Raw genomic sequence first — 21,788 nt, 5'->3', positions numbered from 1 at the left:
GCTATCCGCTGAGCAAGGACCCCGACACAGGGCTCCATCCCAGGACCCTGGGATCATGACCTGAGCCAAAGTCAGATGCTTAACCGACTGAGCCACCCAGGCGTCCCAATACCTATATGTTTTAAAGAATTTGTCTGGGCTGGCAGAGGTAACATTTAATTAGAGCTCCTTTCTAGGTCTAGATTTTTATACTTCAAACCCAAATCCCCAGACATGAGAAGTCCCTTTTTTCTTTGTAAATATACACATATAAGATATTTTATTTCAAAAAGCACAAGAACATTATACAAGTTTTAAATTTACATTTTGCAATAAAAGATATCAATATATGCATTATTTGTATAACTTCATCATGGATGGCATTTGAATCAGTGGTATAAACATGTTGCAGTCACTAGATACAGATCATCATCACAGTGAACCAAATGCATAGTTGTTATGAAATGACAAATGACCACTAACGGGTGAACTCACAGCCCATACACCAGCAAAATAAATTAATTATACAGATATATGCTTTTCTTCACTCTATCATTAAAATTCCTGTCAGCCCCTCACCAAAAACATTAGAAAAAGACAGTTTTGGAGCCATCCTGTTGAACTGGTTCCTCCACATTCTACACTAATGAAAATAAAGTGACTTTTTGCTCATTTGCAAGTAAACTCTGTAAGCATAATTAAATTGTTTGCAATGATGAAGGCAAACCACTATGATATTTGAATATAATTAGAAATCCCTAGGGCTGGGGACAGCACTGAGACACATATTTATCTCTAGTGCAGGGGTCTGAATCAATCTCAAGAGTGGAACTCAATATGAAATGGCTTCTTTGGCAGTGAAGGTCTGACTGGCCAGGACAGGGTAGTCCCTCTGGCAGCTTAAGAGCTTAACCAAAGCATTTATGAAGTGAATATAAAAAGACTAGAAATAAAAAGTCAGTTTATCTTTGCTAAATGGGGCCAATCAGTTAGGGCAGAAGTCAGCATCTTCTGTTGCCTATTCTGGCTCAGATTTTCCAGTCAGACCACCTACCACCCCCCCAAATTATATCAGAAATAAAGGGAGATGTTCTAATCATTTAATCATACTGACAAACTGGACAAGCAGAATACTGAATTTTCGGATCCTCACTCATCACTTGTTACAAATAGTTCAGTGGAATTGTATCTGTTTCCTGATACCTTCTGAATAATAATTATTCAAGTATAAAATCATGATTATGATTCTGATACCTGTTCATGCCAATACTTTACCACAAAGCCCATCTTTACTTTACACAACAACACCAAAAAAATCTAACCCCAAATGTGCATCACCACTTTGCAAATGTATTTTTATTTGTTTGCCTTTGCTGAGCAAAAAGAAGATAGGAAAACATTTACACACATATATGATGGTAGTCACCAAAGGCAAAATCAGATGGCCTTTGAATGCATCTTTCAAATTCTTGACATTACTCCAGAGACAACAGAAGCTAAGGTGGAAGAGTTCAATTTATCTTCTGTCTGCTGTTTAGATCACAAATTCTTGATATAAAAACTTAAAGCCAAAAACCAGGAAGTCTACACACAGATTCGGGAGAGCTCTATTATCTATAAACACGATGGCTCAACCACAGCATATTATAACAGGACACATAACCACTGATCACATGGCTTTTTTGGTTGTCGGTACTAGTCATAAAACCAGAGTTTATGAAAAGGTTGCACACAGGTAACAACGGAAGGATATGTCTTTTACAAAGACACAGAAGATGACAGAGTTGGCTTCAATCTGATTGTTCTTATTGACAGCTGCCATGCTCCATTCACCGGGGGAATTTTCTTATCTTCATTCTAGAGATAATTTACATCAGAACTGCATCAGGTTCTTAAGAGTCAAATAGGATGGTGCCACAAACATGAGATAAAGGAACTCATTTTAGAAATTTGCCTCTGGAAAATAGAAAGTATAATTTCAAAATTCAACAAAGCTATTTGTGGTAAGAGGTGAGAACTACAGTTTCTTTGGCCCATGAGGGATAGGATAATGTATACATTAACCTATCTTATCCTATTCTTGAGGTCTACAATGGGCAAAAAGCTTTTCCACATTAGCAGACATTTGCCTTAAAAATGGCAACTCTGCCCACAGAAAGAGTTGTTTGATTTCTGGCTGAAACAGTAAGTGGCACATTAGGGGTATTTCCTTGAAAGAGAAGTAATTTAAAAAAATTTACTCTTTCGGAAACTTTCTCAGTTGAAGTATACTGCATGGTTTCTGCAATTCCTCTTTAGCTGCATGGAAGACTACCACAGATTAGAATCCCGTCAGTGCTTCAATGTCAGCTAAACTAAACCTGGGTATGTGCGGGAAATACCAAACACAAAACTGTAGAAGAGTTAGCCAACATAAAAAAAAGTCCACAACTGCTTAATGTGACTTCACTTACCAGGTGAATGAAATGAAAAAAAGGGGGACAGATTATGAAGGGAAATGAGTTTTCTGGAAATAGCAGAATCAGACACTTGGGGTAAAGAAGCATTTTTTAGTGTTCTAGAACATAAAACAGATCAATCAATGTCTTTTTTCTCCTTTAAGCATATTTTCACTAATTGAAAGCAATACTCCATTAAGGAATATTGTATTGATGTATGTGAATCTGGACATGGAGCAAAGACCCGCCAACCCTTCCCTAGCCCTCAGAAAGATCTCCGTAATTTTGAATCGGTCTTCATTACTGTTCTTCATTTGTGACTGTCCCAAGGCAAGGCTGAAGCTCACAATAATTGCCAGTTGAATCCAAATAACATCTGATTAGTTTCCTGGCTCCTAGCAATCTCTTCTATAATGCAGTGTTGTTGCCACACCAAATGGAGCTTCCGATATCGCTCACGTGATAAATGAAGGGGGTTGCCCCTCCTTCAGGGAAAAAACAAACAAACAACAGTTAAGTTCAAATCAAATAACTGCCACATCTTTACTGCCTAAATTAGTTCACGCTCTTGAGATGTTCTTAGAACTGGGAGGAATCACAAGGACAGAGTTTTAAAAGGGATATTCTCCCTTCACCCCTAATCACCACAAACTTAACAGATCACTTAGCTGATGAAGCAGAAATTTACTCCTTGATTATTCAGAAAAGAGGCAAAGTATATCACAGGCATTATGAGACCCCATTTAAATGTTAAGGTTTATTTTTTTTTATTTTTTTTTTTAAAGATTTTATTTATTTATTTGACAGAGACAGATCACAAGTAGGCAGAGAGGCAGGCAGAGAGAGAGAGGAGGAAGCAGGCTCGCTGCTGAGCAGAGAGCCCGATGCGGGACTCGATCCCAGGACCCTGAGATCATGACCTGAGGCGAAGGCAGCGGCTCAACCCACTGAGCCACCCAGGCGCCCTAAATGTTAAGGTTTATAACATGAAGCAGCTCTATTCTTTTTCTGGGTAGTCTGATGGGGCCTTAATGGCTTTTTGGCCTCATACAGTTTACTTAGCTTTGATTTCTCGTCTTTGTATAGGAGAGATTAAGTCTGAAGTATAACACTAAGCCCTCAAATTACATTCTGCTCCTCAGAAATATTTCCTTATTGTTGTCTTTATGACATAACAAATTTGCTGGTGATTAGCAAATATTTAAACAAAACTATTCCACATCAATTCTAAGGCAGTACAGTCCATAACACAGCTAATCTCAAACGACTAAAGTTTGGCTGTTGCAATTATGGAGAACTGTGAGATCCTCAGTCTGGAGGCATTCAAGTGCCTCAGTTGGTTGGGTATTTTCAAGTTGCCTAATTAAGTAAAAAATTCTGCTACTTCTTACCTTTCTGGAACAACTCAGATCTTATCCTCAGTCAATAACTACTTTCACCATTCAGCTATTTTCTCCCTTAATCCAAAGACTACCTCCATACTTAGACCTTCTAAGTAATTCTGAACAAAGGTTGATTAAAAACAACATAATATTCAAACATTAGGATGGCTACATCTTTAATTATAGAGGAGGATTACCCTCACATTCTGGAGAAGCACAAAGCTATTCAAAATTATGTGCTACATTTAGGGTGGTATCATACTTAGTATTTTTAATTTATACTTATTTTAAAATAACTCCCAATATTTAGCATTAGTTTCTGTGTTTAAAGAACGGTTACTGTCCATGTCCAATAATGGGACTAAAATGAAAAATAAACCAATCTTACTTCAGGCCAGGGTCTGTTTCTCCATATTCATCCAAGTAAGGGGCTGGATAGGCACAGCCTCTGGCTTTGCCTTCAACCAGGACTACTCTGCATTCTCGGATTCTGAAGGAAAAAACAACCAATTGAAATATTATTAACTGCACGTATGCAAATGATAGGCACTAAAGCAAAGTTAATCTAAAGAAAAGGCATGGCCAATATCTGTTAGGAATTCAGTATAAAGACAGTAAACATAGACCAACAGACTAAACTATGTTTTGTTTAAGTAAAAGAGAGTGAACGCTGCAATTTTTACTTAAGTATGGGAAAGGATCAGTGGATTTAGGGAATTGGGACCATTAATACTGACTGAATATATTGAAGAGAGGAAGGAACCTGTCCCACTTGAGCCACAGATACCCTGGAAAATGATGTCCACGGTTGTTTCTGTTGTTTCTGGACCTACAAGCTAGAATGGGGAACTTAACAGAAGGACAGAACATCTCTTGTTCTGATAACTTTGGGCCAGAAAGAAGGTCAGCTAGGGAAGTGTCAAGCCATTTCCAGTTAGAGCCAACCTCTAACAGTGAAAATTATAAAGAACTACTGTCACTGTGAAGTTACTTGTGCCTGTTACAGCCTAGCAGGAAGATATAAAAAGAATGTCTGTATGCACGTGTACAGAAGGGATAAGTACCTGAGAGTGACATAAAATAAACAGATGGAATAGGTAGTGGGTTTACATGCTGCAAGTTTCCTAAAAGCAGAAAATAGGTGTTTGGGTGTGGCTTCTAAGAATTTATTCCCACTGTTCCAACAGATGCCTACACGCAATAAATACATATCCCATAGTTAGATATTTGGGCTTACATAAATGGAAAGAGAAAGCACCCATCTCCACTTTGAATTTTATTTCTCTCAGGAAACCTGTACTGTTCTTTCATAAACATTAAGTTAACTATTGTTCCACTCTCAGCCTTTTGCTGAGACCAGGGAAAACAATGGTTGCCTGATAGCGGAAATGAAGAAAATGAATGTATTCAAAGGACAACTTTGCATAGGTACTTTTTAAATGTAAGTGTGAGGACTCCAAGTCCTTTCACCACACCTGAGTGTTATACAACACCAGAGTAATCAATGCAAACTCTATCATGCTTAAAATATACCACAAATAATTGAATGTGAACAGAATCTTTTTTTCAAACTTATTTTGTAATATTCTGTAATATCGTCTCAAGTGCAATTTCATGTGAATAACAGGCCTATTAACTTCTGATAGACCATTTCCTACCAACACACTGTCCTACCATAATAGCCTCCAGATTTCCTAAGTTCATTATGAAGCATCCAGAACACTCACTACTCACTTTAGGAAAATGCAGACTCCAGCTCCACAGTGAAGTGCATGAAAAATGCAAGCTCCAACCTCTTCCCCATTCACAATTTCTTGGCAGCAAATGTTCTGAGAACACAGTATGGCTCCACAGAAAAGACAAAGGACAGGGTGCTTTCGCTCATCATCTGCAGACCGTGGGCACCTCAAAGGGGAAGAAAACATTCAGTATGGGGGAGAAACAATAAAAGCATGATATATTCAGCTAGCAATGAATTGCGTTCATTATGGGCTGCTTTGCAGAAAAGAAAGTTTTTAAAAACACAAGAAAATGTTCATTCACTCATTCATTTAGAGAGGGAGAGAGAAAGAGAGAATTCCACACAGGCTCTATGCCCAGGGTGAAGGGCAGGTTCCATGCTTAGCGCAGAGCCCAATGTAGGGACCCGTCTCACAACCCTGAGATCATGACCTGAGCTGAAATCAAGAGCTGGATGCCTAGCGGACTGAGCCACCCAGGTGCCCCAAAACACTTAATTTAATTATATGATTCCTCTTTAATAAAGACAATAAAAAAAAATCTCCTGATTAATCCATAGTAAGAAAACTTTTTATTAAACATACAGTGTCCTGATAATTCCCATAGTTTGGCAATTAAATATGCCTTGAGACTGAGATACTTTTACAGAATCTAGTATTCATCTGACATGACAAATTATAGTCAACTCCCTCCTCTGGATTGGTTTCGTCAAGCTTAAGTCCTCAGTATTAGAGGAATATGAACTGGTTAGGTGTAAAATAAATTTTTTTTTTAATCACTAATGTGCAGTAAAGGTTCAGATACATTTTCCTGTCTATTTTGTTTAAGTATTGAGTTCTTTAGGGTTAAAATAAGACTGTAGTATTAGAGTTCACACACTATCTGGGAAACAAAGCAAGTCCTTAGGAAGGAAAAAGTGACAGAGTTGACTTGCTTGAACCAAGCAGTACGCTGAGATCTACCATTTTACACAGAAGCATGCTAGAGCCTTGCTGTAATGCCCCTCAAAGAGGGGTATCACTCTCCGAATTAAAGTGATAATGCTATCTTTAAAAAAAAAAAAGAAGAAGAAGCTTTCTACACTCCTATCTCGGCCTTCTAATGGACATATTAGAAACATCAAGAATTCCTTTGTTTGGGGAGCGATAAATAAATGCAACCAGTAAGCTGAGATCCAGTGAGGCCTAAAATGGGGTCAGAATAAAGAGCACCAAAAGAACCTCCATCTCCAATAAGGCATTAACAGTTTATTCTCTGATCCCTCATTTCTCAGGTAAGATAATAAAACCACTACTGTCTACATAGGAGCAGAAGGACTCTGTGCACAGGTATTTCACTCCTGTCTCTGGGAGGTGAGGAGACTATTTGCACTTCCAGAGGGAAGAACACAATTTTAGCTCTTTTTGGATAAAGCCAAAATCTTTCACTTAGTGCAGGATGGCTGAGTCCTATCACTAATAACCTACAGAGGAAAAAAGGGGTGATACCTAAAGTATAGTAACTGGGGCAGCTTACCCTCCTACAGTAGAAATGGCTCAGTCTTAATGGAAACTGGTGGTGACAAAGAACTGGAAGAGATCATAAGATTTATTTTCACTTTACTTAAAACCAGTATGTAGTATCATCCAGAGGGATTTTCACTGTGATTAGTGACTAACACTCTCCTCAGATCCTTCTAGGAGCCAACAGTGATACTCCTTAACACTGGGATTCACCTATTCACTGGGATTCTGTGATAGCAATACAGCCCTAAAATTAGGAGAATTACTGCATTTGGAGCTGCATTTTGAATCACTGCATTTTGGATGCAATTTCTGAAACCATCTAGCTCATGTTTTAAGGGCTGAGAGGTGAATGGCTCAGCCATTTCTTTAGGTGGTTGAACCTAATCTGCATGGGACAAACAGCATGGAACTAAAACCAAGCTCAATTGTATCTAGTACAAGAGATGGAGTATGGGCTGCCCAAGCCCCTGCTGGACCCATTAAAGTCCCTGGCTTCAGGGCTCAAAGAAAGGGTTGCAACAGGACGAGACAATTTCCCTAATCATTTTGGAGATCAGTGATTCTCAGAGGCCACATAAGAGCTCTTCAAACCCTCAAAATTATAATCAACTGCAATCCCTTTCTTTGCTCCTTCAAATGACAGCAAGTTATTTAACATATGACCAAGGACTACAATAGTCACTTTGTCCGCCAAGGCAGTTCATTAGAATTATTAACTGGTATCCTTGAAATAAAATTTAAGAGTTCTTTGTGTTTTCTGAGAGCTCTAATTAAATTTATTAAGAAGTCTAGCTGCTGTACAATGCTTAATATTACAGAACCCCTAACTGAGCTTTGGAATTCCTGCCATTTGCAAAACAAGATACTCTATTACCATGCATCATCAATAAAATCTTGACTAGGCTTTGATTTTCAGACTGAGATTCTTGCCTTTTAATTACAAATTACTGCTAATTTCACGTCATCACTATTAATCTTGTTTGCTATGGGTGGTGGTGTGATGCCACCTGAATGTCAAGGATACATAACTGCATCAATAGTAATTCTGACCTATTATTTTTAAGACATGATACATTGTGATTCAAATAGGAAATATTCACACACCAATGGCTAAGGCAGACATGAATATAACTTCTCCATCCAGGGGCATTACATTGGTGGTGTGCAGCTCATGAATTTATGTTATTTGAATAACTTACATCATATTATAGCAAGGTAAGTGTGAACTGTTAATGTTATATTGTAAGGGCCTATTTAGCCAGAGCAGCACCACCTCCGTTGAACAGCCATTTTGTTGTTTATGCAGTAAAACTTAAACTGACCTTATCTACCCCCCCCCCCCCCCCCCCCCGCCCCCGGCCCGGGGAACTTACTTAAAAGAAAGTCTGGGAAACCAGTCCTAGGTAACAAAGCCCAAAGACAAGGGTGGGTCAGTTCAGGTGGAGATAACAGCCTAAATGCAGGGATGAGTTGGGTCATGGGGAGACATCCAATCAGTAGAGCGTGCATACTGTCTCCCTAGCTACCAAGGAGTGCAGGCCCCGCCTTTTGGGCGCCAATTCTGACCAAGGTGATAGGCTAGTTCAAATGTCTACTATAGGGTAAATTGTAGTTCAGTTGGCCACCCGTGTGTGACCTAGCATGACTGTGCAGCTTTCTCTGTGTGTTACAATCTCATTCGCCACCTGTGTGTGGCCAGGGTCAACCACATGGTCTTTGTTCTATAAAAGTTAGTCTGTGAGGCAGGGAGGGGTTGCCCTCTCTTTAAGGGCGGCCCTGACCGGTCTGTTTGATTCTTGATGCTTGGTGCGAAATAAAGCTTTGCTTGACCTTCGCTTTGTATCAGTTTCCCTCCTTTGACCATGGGCCCATTATTGGGGGACCCAGCAATATGACATTACTTTATCATATAGAATCATGTGTTTAAGCTCATGCTGTTTTCTTGTAAAAGTAACTAACAGGTAATTCATATATGATATTCATAATGAGTACAATGTAACTTGTTTATTGTACTTCTTACCAGTCTTTATCATCCAGATTTTTTTTTAAAAGCAATCAGTGAAAGGGAAGAGGAAGATAAAATAAAGTCTGAGAAACACTGCGTTAGTGTGGCATTTATTTTGATTGAGGTAGAGGGGAACAAGTATCAAAAAAGGCTAAGGTGGTGTACTTCTCTCTCTAGCACCCAGGCTTAAACCTGAGCCACAATGCTATTACTTGTTTTGCTGTTCTAATAAGATTTCATATAAGATTTGGCTTGCACAAACAAGGGTTCTTCAGTGTTATTTCAGTGAGGATGTGGTCACCTCACTCTAATGCACATATAACAGTGCTTAACGACACATGTATAAAAGATATTTCTAAGAGAACTATTTGTTTATGAAGTTGAAAACAGTTTATTTCAGCTGACAGATGTGCTGACCACAATTCTACAGTAGCACACTGTTAAAAGATACAGGAATAAATGATGATTCTTAGAGTGCTTAAAAAAAAAGGGTCCTATAGCTTTAAAAAAAAGTTGTGGGGAGATATTCTAGAACATGGTAGAGTATCGAGCTCCGAGCTCCGGGAATTGTTTCTTCTACCAATACAACTATTGATCTGGCAAGAACTGCCTGAAGCAACTATTTTGGAACTTGGAATCTAGGTGAACACTTGCAGCATCCACAGGAGTGCTTAACAAAGAAAGAGGCTGGTTAAGTTTCAATGAATTTTGGCTTTTTGTGTTATATGACTACCACCTCCTAACTCCCAGCCCTATAGCAGGTAGCTATGGGGGTGGCTGCCCATAATTCCGGTGTGGCTTGCTGGTGCCATGATGGGTAATAGAGATGATGTCCTCAAAAATCATGCTTGTGGGTTTAGTTCTACCTGGCAATTTACTGGAAGGCTGACAGAGATACTGGCCATTGTTTCAACCACTGGACTAAAGTGACTTTCTCTGCAGTGATGGTAGAGGGAATTTAAAGAGACAGGATATTCTTTATATTTTTTTCTTCTCTTCACTTTTCTTGTTGGATACAGAAATTTAAGGAAATCTTGTCAGTTCCTGGCTGACTGCAGAGATAATGGAACAGAGACTTTAGTGGACACACAAAAAGGAACACAGTCTTTGCAAAAAAAAAACAAAAACAAAAACAGTTTGGAAAAGTCACTAAAGAGACACCTGAAGCCTTTATCAAGCAACAGTGACAATTCTTGGGGATGAGGTAGAATTTGATTTACAGAGCCACTACAATAATCAAAATGTCCCATTCTCAACAAAACTAACAGAGCTTACAAAGAAGCAGAAAAGTATGACCTATTCACAGTCAAAGCAACACTGAAAAAGAAAAAGTTGGAAAGGCGGCACATTATAATTTCAAAACTTACTATACAGCCATGGTAATTAAAAGTGTGGTACTAGCATCAGTACAGACATATAGACCAATGGAATAGACTTTAGAATTTAGAAAGGAACCCAAACATCCATGACCAATTGATTTTCAACATGGGTGCCAAGATTATCCAAACTCTTAAAATATGGTGCTGGGGGGCGCCTGCGTGGCTCAGTGGGTTAGGCTGCTGCCTTCAGCTCGGGTCATGATCTCGGGGTCCTGGGATTGAGCCCCGCATCGGGCTCTCTGCTCAGCGGGGAGCCTGCTTCCTCCTCTCTCTCTGCCTGCCTCTCTGCCTGCTTGTGATCTCTCTCTGTCAAGTAGACAAATAAAATCTTAAAAAAAAAAAAATGGTGCTGGGATAATTGGAAACCATATGAAAGAAAGAATGAAGTTGGACCTCCTGTCTTATTCCAGAAATTAACTCAAAACAAATCCACAGTCTAGGAGTACCTGGGTGGCTCAGTCAGTTAAACCTCTGCCTTCACCTCAGGTCATGAGCCCAGGGTCCTGGGATCAAGTTCCACATCAGGCTCTCTGCTCAGCGGGAAGCCTGCTTCTCCCTCTCCCACTCCTCCTGCTTGTTTTCTCTCTCTAATAAATAAAATCTTAAAAAAAACCCAAACCCCAAAAACAAACCCACAGTCTAAACATAAAGCTATAACTATAAACTATTCAAAGAAAACAAAGGGGTAAACCTTCATGACCTCAGATCTGGCAATGGATTTTTAGTTTTGACACCAAAAAACACAAGAAGCAAACAAACAAAATAGGTAAAATGAACTTAAAAAAAAAAAAGATTTTATTTATTTATTTGACCGAGACACAGCAAGAGAGGGAACACAAGGGGGGAGTGGGAGAAGCAGCCTTCCATTGAGCAGGGAGCCCAAAGCGGGGCTCCATCCCAGGACACTGAGATCATGACTTGAGCTGAAGGGAGACGCTTAAGGAATGAGCCACCCAGGTACCCCTAAAATTAACTTTTACATATTGAAAACATTATGAAGAATGTGAAAACACAACCTATAGAATGGAAGAAAATATTTGCAAAATAAAAATCTGATAAGTGCTGAATATCCGGAATATACTGAAAGAGAACAGAAGAGGCCATCCCAAAACATGCCACTTTGGCATATTGATTATTTTGAATTAAAGTTACTTAAGAAACAGCAGGTGCAAAAAGGACACTCTGACCATATAAGTCTCCCGTGTGAAGGTATCCTCCCTATACCAGAAGCATAGAAAGTATCCTTACCACCAGAGATAGGGAATTCAAGGTCAAGAAGGCTATATAGGGGCTCCTGGGTGGCTCAGTGGGTTAAAACCTCTGCCTTTGGCTCAGGTCATGATCCCGGGGTTGTGGGATCGAGCCCCGCATTGGGCACTCTGCTGAGTGGGGAGCCTGAGTGGAGAGTGGGGAGTGGGGAGCCTGCTTCCCTCTCTCTCTCTCTGCCTACTTGTGAACCGCCCCCTCTCTGTCAAACAAATAAAAATATATCTTTAAAAAATTAAAAAAAAAGAAGGCTGTATAAACAAACTCTCTTACTTCTTCATTAATTTGTTACTCCATGCCTAAACCCCTTTGTTTTGTCAAATCTTCACAAAAAACTGTTTCTTTGACTAAAAGATATAAACCCAGTCATTTCTTTGAGTCTTGTATTTCTATGAGCTCCCACATATGCAAAATTAAACTTTTCTCCTCTTAATCTGTCTTATGTCAATTTAATTATTTGGCTAAAGAACCAGAGGAAAGAAAGGAAGAGTTTTCCTCCCCTTCAATAAAGTCTTACAACTCAACAACAAAACAGACAGTCCAACGCAAGAAGGGTAAAGGACTTAAACAGACATTTCTCCAAAGAACTACACAAATGTCCAACAAGGACATGAAAAGATGTTTAACATAAGTGGTCATTAAGAAAATGTATATCAAACCTCAGTGAGCTACCATTTTATACCCACTAGGATAGTTTTCATTTAAAAAATAGAAAACAACAAGTGTTGACAAGGATATGAAAAACAGGAGTCCACTTATATTGTTGATGGGAATATAAATTGGTTTAATTATGGAAAACAGTTTAGTGGCTACTCAAAGGTTTAAACACAGAATTATCATAATGACCCAGTAATTCTACTTCTAGGAATATATACCCAAGAAAAATGAAAATATATGTCCACATAGAAACTTGTACATGAATGTTAACGGTAGCATTTTTTTTTAATTTTTAATTTTTTGTTAACGTATAATATATTATTAGCCCCACGGGTACAGGTCTGTGAATCGCCAGGTTTACACACTTCACAGCACTCACCATAGCACATACCCTTCCCAATGTCCACAACCCAACCACCTCTCCCTACCCCTTTTCCCCTGGCAACGCTCAGTTTGTTCTGTGAGATTAAGAGTCTCTTATGGTTTGTCTCTCTCCCAACCCCATCTTGTTTCATTTTTTCCATCCCTACCCCCCTCGCCTCCCACCCTGCCTCTCAAATTCTTCATATCAGGGAGATCATATGATAATTGTCTTTCTCTGACTGACTTATTTTGCTCAGCAAAATACTCTCTAATTCCATCCACATCGTTGCAAAAGGCAACATTTCATTTCTTTTAATGGCTGCATAGTATTCCATTGTATATATAACCACATCTTCTTTATCCATTCATCTGTTGATGGACATCTAGGTTCTTTCCATAGTTGGGCTATTGTGGACATTGGGTAGCATTATTCTTAATACTCAAAAGGGGGAAACAACCTAAAAGCTCATCAATGGATAAACAGATAAACTCTGGTTTATACATACAATGGAATATTGTTATTATTATTTTTAAGGTTTTATTTTTAAATAATCTCTACACCTAACATGGGGCTCAAACTCACAACCCCAAGATCAAGAGCTGCATGATCCACTGACTAAGTCAACAGGTACCCCTATGGTGGAATATTAATTTAGCCAAGAAAGGACTGAATACATACTACAACATAAATGACCTCAAAAACTATACCAAGTGAAAGAAGCCAGACACAAAAGGTCACACATTATGTGACTCCTTTTATCTGACTCTTTTTCTCAGACTCCAGAGTAGGCAGATCCATAGAGACAGGAAGCAGATTACTGGTTAACAGGGGATCGGGAAAGAGGGAAAAGGGGAGTGATTACTTAGTGGATACAAGGATTTCTCTGGCGTGATGAAAAAGTTTTGAAACTAGAGAGAGGTGGTGGTTGCACAACACTGTGAATACACTAAACAGCACTGAATTGTACTCATCACTAATTTATCATCATTAATTGTTTGTTTTATGGTTCTCACCTCAATAATAAGAAAGAAACTGACAACCACTGTTATAGAGGATGCTCAGTGGTCACTTTAAAAAAAGTTTGCTAGTGGTGATACATATCAATTGCAAGCTTAAAAATTTTTTAGAAATATATTTCTTCTTACCTGAAATGAGAAGCTTGATTTAGGAGGCAGCTATAGTCATCAGGAAGCTCTATCAAACTATTTCTTTTTCTAGGGTATCTAGAAACATAATTTGAAAGACAATTTTACTTCTGAGTAAATAAGCCCATGTCAAAAACTGACCAAGTAATAGAAGGACAAGTATTTTAAAAATAACAAAAGGATCCATACTTGAAACCCACAGTAATTCCTCCTGTTGACTACATTAAATCCAAGTTTTTTGGCCTAGAATTTCAAATCTTTCATCATCTGGTTTCCTTTCCAAACTCAAATCCCACTATTTCCTAAGACTAAATGTTCTAGCCAAATTTCCATGATAGCTAGGAAGGTAACATAAAGATGTTGTTAAGAACACAGACTTCATGACTAATACATAGGCACTCTTCATTAAATGTAGGAGGCAGAGAGAGAGAGAGAGAAAGATGGAGGAACACAGAAAAAAGGACTATAAAAGTGAAAAAAAAAAAAACCCACACAAAAAAACTCACAGATTTCATCTGAAATCAGATAAACCTTGCTACAAATCCTAAATTCTTATACCTGACAAGTAACTGAACGTTAGCCTATATTTCCTGGTCTGTAAATAGAGGATGGATATATTATCCTTTCTCAGTCATAAGGTATATCATCAGTTTAATAACACATTTCTGAGGTGGTGGGGGAAGAAAAATATAAAGACTCATGCTGATTTAAGAAATGTTAAATATAAATAATAGTATGGAAGAAGCTCACAGCTATAGAGGAATTAATAAGATATTGAAGTGGAATATAAAATACTTAGTACTTGATAACATGTTTGCAAATATTATTATTCATTCTTACCATTCAATACAGATACGATAAAAGCCTTACACATATGCCCTGGAAACGTCATGTGAATCATGTGGAAATTCTATCCTCAAATCCCAATCACCTTAAATTCTTTATTATTATTATTATTATTTGAGAGAGAGGGAAAGTGGGAGAGATCACAGAGGTAGCAGACTCACTGCTGAGGGGGGAGACCCTGATGTGGGGCTTGATCCTAGGACTCCGAGATCATGATCCAAGTTGAAGGCAGACACTTAACAGCGGAGCCACCCAGGTGACCCCCAGTTAACTTAAATTCTCTAATTCCTTCTATGTTCAGCTAAAAATTATCTCCTCTAAGACTAACTGTGCATCATTAAGAATAGTTTACTCTTTAAATTTCTATAGCATTAACAGTATATTCATACATATACTATTTAATTTTATGTCTTTAGTTTATGTACATAATTAGATTATAAATTACCCACGACCAAAAAGCTGTATGTGTTAGGTCTTTTAACTCTCCCAAAGTATTTTAGCACCATGCTGAGGAAATAGTAGGTGTCTAAAAGGCACACAATGAACTGAAGTAAAGGAAAAACTGTGTGAGATTAACAGTTTTAAAACATGTACTCATCTTTTAAACTTTTCTCTCTATTCTCTTTTCTTGGTGATGTGAATACTACTGTATCAAACTTATAAAAGCTGGATCTGTAATCTCTAAATCACTAAAGTTGGGTTAAGGAGCAGGTAGAATATGGGGAAGGAAGTTCGAGGGGTAAGAAAGATGAGAAAAGAAGGTGGCAAATACTCATTGTGTCACAATGTTTGGTTTAGCCATGAGAAAACAGTACTGATGTCAGCATTTAAGGTTGGGGGTCAATTCCTCTGCTTGTTTACTGATGCAATTCAACTGGAATAAAAATTAGACACATATATAACATAAAAAGGCCTTGGAGAGGATACAAAGAAAATAAGCATGCAGTCTGGGCCCTGAGTTTACTGTTGAGTGCTTTGTAGTGCTGGCAGGCACACATGCACACACATCTGAGAGCATAATACCAGAGCAGACTTGCAGGAGGAGGTCACATTTGAATTAGTCTTTGAGGAAGAGGTGGATTCTGATTAAGCTGTAACAGTTGGGGGCTGAGGAACAGTTTTGTTGGGTAGTCTTTAAGTATATAGACCAGAAGGGAAGGGGAAGAGGGAACAGTTCTATTTATATCTTACTCTATTCTCAAAAGGAAAAAAGTGGAGTGTTGTAATACTGTTACTATTTTTTGATTTTAATAAACTGGCAGCTCCAAAATGCCATCTCCTCCTGTGCCTTTTAAGTATGTTAGAGCTTAAGGAAGAGGAGCTGGTGGAATGAAACAATTTAAGAGGGAAAGGATAGCCACTCCAAGAAAAAAATCAGTTGTAGGAAGAATCCAATTTCTGGCAAAGACTTAAAAGAAACATAGGGAAACAATGTACTGAGTGAGAATGAAGAAGAAAGACTGGACTGCATGTTCCACAAACCAACTACTTTTGGAAACACAACCTGTAGATGGGGGGAAAGGATTGAGAAGGAAAACCAACCTGATTACAGTGCTTTTTTGCTTCAAACAGTTTAGTAATGCAGGATCTGCACACCACCTATATGGGGAGCCAAGAGAAAAGCAAACAGGTCGTCACTACTTCAGCACAGTCTTCATCCATGAGCCACCCACTCCAAATCCTTCTGTCCCTTCTTCCCATGTTGCCTCTGTTAGACTTCTGTCTCACATCTTATCTCTTGGCTTTTCTTTCCTTCATTTTTGTGCCTGTTTATTTCCCCCCTTTCTTTTATTCACCTCTTTTAAATTTAATTAATTAATTTATTTGAAGATTTTATTTGTTTATTTGAGAGAAAAAGAGAGAGAGAGAGACAGAGATAGCAAGATAGAGCATAGGCAGGAAGAAGAGGAAGAAGCAGGCTCCTGAGCAGGAGCCTGATGGGGTTCAATGCTAGGACTCTAGAATCATGACCTGAGCCGAAGGCAGATGCCTAACTGACTGAGCCACCCAAATGCCCCATTCATCTTTTTTTAAAAGGGCTAATCAATCAAGGTCTTGCTAGAAAAACAGAAACCATTCTGAAAAAGGAATCTAATACCAGGAATTGGTAATAAAGATGACAGAAGGGCTGGGAACCCAACCTTTTTTGCCAACAAAAAAGTAAGGCAATCCAAAGATTAGTCAATAATAGTAAGCCACCACTTCTCCCAGGCTGGAGGAAAAAAAGGAAGTTGGGGTATTATTACCCCACTGGGGTCAGTGGTGGATACTGGCAAGAAATGGCCACTGCGGGGAAGAGGAGTACAAGGAATGGTAATCATGGTGGGACAAGTGGAAAGTCCAGCTGCCATGGCTGCTGGACTTATCTCTAACTCACTGAATGTGTGAATTAGGAATCTCCTATTTTTTTTGTTAACCCACTTCAATCAAGTCTAATCAATCTAGAAGCTTAGTATATAATTTTAATTTAAAATTTCCAAACTATATAATGACCCATCAATGATATTTTACTCTTATAGTACCTCTGGAGGAGGGGTCTTACAGTATCCCAATATTCCTGAAAAAGTAGGAACAAATTTGTGGGTAAAGACAGATAGCTACAGAGTGCACCGTACTCTCCTTCTGCAGAATCTGCAAGAGAATAAAAATACATTTAATAAGCACATTATTCTTACCTGGTCAACCTGTGAATAGAGTTCTTCATTGTTTATGTTCATTGCTATACTCCATAAAACTTGGAGACAAGCCACAGTGATCCTTTCAAAATGCAAATCTGATTCATTCTCCTGATGAGGTTTATCCAATGCCACTCCACCACAAGGCAAAAAACACAAAGTCCTTATCATGGCAATAAAGGCCCTTCCTAAGCTGTCCCTGGCTACCTCTTGAACCTCATGTAAGAGATGAGGTTCATCTCTTGTACTTGAGCTTATGAAGGGGTTCACCCTCACCCTGTTCATTGTTTAGCTACACTCATCTTTTTATTATTCTTTGATGATGTCAAGCAAAGCTTTGCATTTAGTGTTCCTTCTGCTTAGGAATACTCTTCCTTCAACTCTCTGTCCAGTTCAACCCCATCTTTATTTCAATGTCTCTTTGCTCAATGTGTCCTCAAAGAGAAGTCTTCCATGACTATCTATGAAACATATTATTCCAGCCCAGCACTCTCTATCCCCTTGACCTGCTTTATTTTTCTTGGTGGCACTCATCACCACTTACATTTATCTGTTTGTATACATTTAGTCTCCTCCCAATAAAAGACTTAATCTTACTCACTGCTGTATTATAGCACTGACTAGATAAATTAATACATGCTTTTCTAAATGGAAACAACAGATCTGTATGGGCAACTACTTGGAAAGTAGCCCCCCATTTACAGGCATATCATGGAGATAATTGCGGGTTTGGTTCCAGACCGCCACAATAAAGCCAGCATTGCAGTGAAGCAAGTCAAGTGAATTTCCGGTTTCCCAGGGCACATTAAAGTTATGTTTCTACTAGACTGTAGTCTATTTAGTGTGCAATAGCATTAGGTCTAAAACAACAAGGTACAGACATTAATAAAAAAAATACAGCTAAAAAGTGCTAACCATCATCTGAGATTTCAGCTAGTCATAATCAATCACCACAGGTCACCCTCACAAATACAATAATGAAAAAATTTGAACTATTGCAAGAATAATCATAATGTCACACAGACATGAAGTGAGCAAATGCTGTTGGAAAAATGGTGCTGACAGACTTGCTTACCACACACTTGCCACAAACCTCTAATTTGTAAAAAGCACAGTATCTGCAAAGCAAAGTCATGCACAATAAAACAAGGTATGCCTGTATATAGAATAACAAACCTAGATCAAGTAAGCCCTACTGAACTGAGTTCAAGAAAAAGCTGAGAGCCAGTAAAGCTGAGCTGTTCAGCTTAATCTCAACAGACAAAAGCACAACTCTGAACAATTCTGGTGATGCTTACAAAATATACAAATGTTCTGAATTTTACCTACACAAAGCTACAAGGAAGTCTTGTCTACTTTGATCTAGATTAAAGGCAAGTAAAAAAAGGACATGATTGTTACTCAGATAATGTGTGTCCTTGGTTTGTTCCAACAGGAGTCTCCTCGCAGCACTTTAGTTCTTTTATAAGTCCTATGTTCAAAATTCAAATAACAGAGTATACAAAAATGTTTTCCCTCTACTTAGCTAAAACATTCTCTTCCCTAAAGGTACCAATGTTTCTAATTTTTTGCATATTCTTTCTGTTATATTTTGTGTGCATTTTATAAGCTCAAGTACATAAACTAGACCTAGAGAGGAACCATGAGTAGGTTTTGCATAGTATGAGGCTAATCTCATTTTTGGTCTCACTTTTAACCTACACCACAGCAGGCGCACATACGCTAGGAGTGAGCACTGACTGAAGAGACAGGGGATAGACAAGTGGTTTTGCCTGTCCCCACTTTGTATTTCTGAGGTTGAAGATAAGGGAAAAAAATCCCTTATTTACTCTCTGAGATTTCATCTTCCTACTTACTGGTTAGCAGTTCTTCAGGTGGAGTTATTCCAAGTAAATAATGGAAAAACAATGCAGCGCAGCGAAGGTAAGGGGTGATGCCATTCTTCAGTGAGGCCCACAAATACCAGCCAGGAACACCACAGCCAATGCAGCTAAGAGGCAATAATTCCAGAAAAGAACAGAATAGTAATCAGACTAAAACTCTAGACACATCCTCTTTTAAAAAACATTGCTAAGGTGCCTCGTTAGCGCAGTAGGTAGCACGTAAGTCTCATAAAAAACATTGCTAAATATTTAAATATTTTTTATCCATTTAATACAAAACATTTAACTGGCAGTAGCTTTCATCTTAAAACCTAAAAGTTTCCTAAAGAAAACCATAGATCTTGCATCTTTTACCATGTAGATTTCTAAAGCAAATAACTACTATCTTCATTTTTCATAAGAGTGAAGATGTGTCCAAACTTGTCTCAGTCTCAGAAACAAATGGGTACCTGTTATTTCAAAAGCCCTTAACTGATTTTTAAAAACCGGAATTAAAATTGTTCGAAAGTTACTCTGCCAAACAAGTGACCTAAGAGGTGGAATTATTTTTATTTTTTTAAAGATTTTACTTATTTATTTGAGAAAGAGAGAGAGAGAACATGAGCAGGGGATGGGGGGCAAAGGGAGAGAGAGAGAGAAGCAGACTCCTCTTTGAGGAGGAAGCCCAGACGTGGGGCTCAACCCTATGACCAGAGCCAAAGGTAGACACCCAACTGACTGAGCCACCCAGGCGCCCCTAATAGGTTGAATTATTAAAACAATACTCAAATAGGCTGGACCAAAGGACTGCTACTCACCCATTTGTGTATTGAGAAACTTCTGCCAAGAAAGAAGATGCAGAACGAGCCTCTTCACTCTCTTCTTGAACTTGAGCAAGGGGAAGTTCTGAAAAAGAAATTCTGAAAGATCAGTCTATGAATTTGCTACTCAATGTATAAATTAGACATCAATTTCATGGTTCCAGGATAATAAACAATGTCAACTCAACTGAGGTTCTTTTCCTTGTTCTCGATCTAAATAGCTGATTTTAAAGATTAAAACTGTCAAGTAAACTTTATCAGAGTATTAGGTGGAGAAATAAATAGGGCAGAATCACATGGATGTTTAACAAATATGTGATTTTGCCCTATTTATGTCTCCACCTAATATTCTGATAAAGTTTACTTTATCATATAATATCGTATCATATAATATGACCAAGTAAACAAATCAGTGGTCATCTGCTCTGGGTTCCTAGGAGTCTTAGGTAACAGGTAGAAATTCAGCCTCTAGAAAGGGAAGTACATTGCTGTCCTGACTTTATGCTCAAGCAATGAAACACATTAAAAAGAAACTTCTAAGGTAATTTTTCTCCATTAATCTGTCCTTAAGGAGAACCATCCTAAACCTCTTCAGCAATTGCTAACTCATCCAACTTACGTTAAAACTCTGGGTAAGCCACTTAAATTCTCTGAACTTTAGTTTTACTATATTAAAAGAGGGACAAAAATGCCAACCTTGTAGTTCAATGTGACAGATGGTTACAGCTCATTTGAATAGTGTTCTCTTTAAAAATGCTTTTTAAAAATATACATTAACTCATCTCAAAGACAACAACTAAAATTACCCCGAGTCTCTTACTTTGGTTCTATTGCTAGTTTTTCTCCTTTCCAATTAGGCTCTCTTAAGGAAATATATACTTTTAAAATATATTTTTTATTTTTTTAGGGGATATAAATGAGTTTTTAAAAAACATTTTATTTGACAGAGAGAGAAACAGAAAGAGATAGAGCGTGAACAGGGGGAGCAGCAGAGGGAGAAGGAAAAGCCAACTCCTTGCTGAGCAGAGAGCCCGACACGGGACTTGATCCTAGGACACTGGGATCATGACCTCAGCCAAAGCTTAAGAGACTGAGTCACCCAGGCACCCCAAGAAATACACACTTTTTAATTGTTTTATTTTTATTTTTTTAAAAGATTTTATTTATTTATTTGACAGACAGAGATTACAAGTAGGCAGAAAGGCAGGCAGAGAGAGAGAGGGGGGAAGCAGGCTTCCTGCTAAGCAGAGAGCCCGATGTGGGGCTTGATACCAGGACCCTGAGATCATGACCTGAGCTGAAGGCAGAGGCTTTAACCCACTGAGCTACCCAGGCACCCAATACACACTTTTTTAAAAAGAGGAAAATACATTATCGTATTGATATTTCCAATTTAGATATAACAGTTCAATATCTGTACATGACTGAGGTAAATTTTATATGCAATGAAATATACAAATATTAAAAATACCACTTGATGAGTTTTGACAAATGCAAACACCCATGTACAAGATTTTTTTTAGTTAATAAATTTTATTTTTTTAAAGCAATTTTAGCTTGATTGCAGAACTGAGAGGAAAGCACAGAGTTCCCATATACTCGCTGTCCCCACACATCCATCATTATCCCTGACTATTGACATCTAGTACCAGAGTGGTACATTTGTTACAATCAATGAACCTCCACTGACACATCATTATCATCCAAAGTCCACAGTTACCATT

The 21,788-nt window shown here is 38.3% G+C and overlaps 1 protein-coding gene across 1 annotated transcript in view; it reads right to left on the bottom strand.

Annotated features, from left to right (window-relative positions):
* Window positions 1-242: 242 nt before the first annotated feature.
* The window catches only part of UBR1 (ubiquitin protein ligase E3 component n-recognin 1), a 147,227-nt gene continuing 125,681 nt past the window's right edge, over window positions 243-21,788 (bottom strand). Inside the window, exons 40-47 of the mRNA XM_044231333.1 lie at window positions 20,062-20,149; window positions 19,238-19,371; window positions 17,229-17,337; window positions 16,249-16,305; window positions 13,861-13,938; window positions 5,534-5,704; window positions 4,188-4,289; window positions 243-2,902 (exon numbers count right to left, since the gene is read on the bottom strand). Coding sequence (XP_044087268.1) covers window positions 2,761-2,902; window positions 4,188-4,289; window positions 5,534-5,704; window positions 13,861-13,938; window positions 16,249-16,305; window positions 17,229-17,337; window positions 19,238-19,371; window positions 20,062-20,149 — 881 coding nt within the window. The 3' untranslated portion in view covers window positions 243-2,760. The remainder of the gene's footprint in view (window positions 2,903-4,187; window positions 4,290-5,533; window positions 5,705-13,860; window positions 13,939-16,248; window positions 16,306-17,228; window positions 17,338-19,237; window positions 19,372-20,061; window positions 20,150-21,788) is intronic.

The sequence above is a fragment of the Neovison vison genome, chromosome 13 (genome assembly GCF_020171115.1).
Source record: "Neovison vison isolate M4711 chromosome 13, ASM_NN_V1, whole genome shotgun sequence".
Lineage (NCBI taxonomy): Eukaryota > Metazoa > Chordata > Mammalia > Carnivora > Mustelidae > Neogale > Neogale vison.
This window is presented reverse-complemented; position numbering and strand designations above follow the sequence as displayed.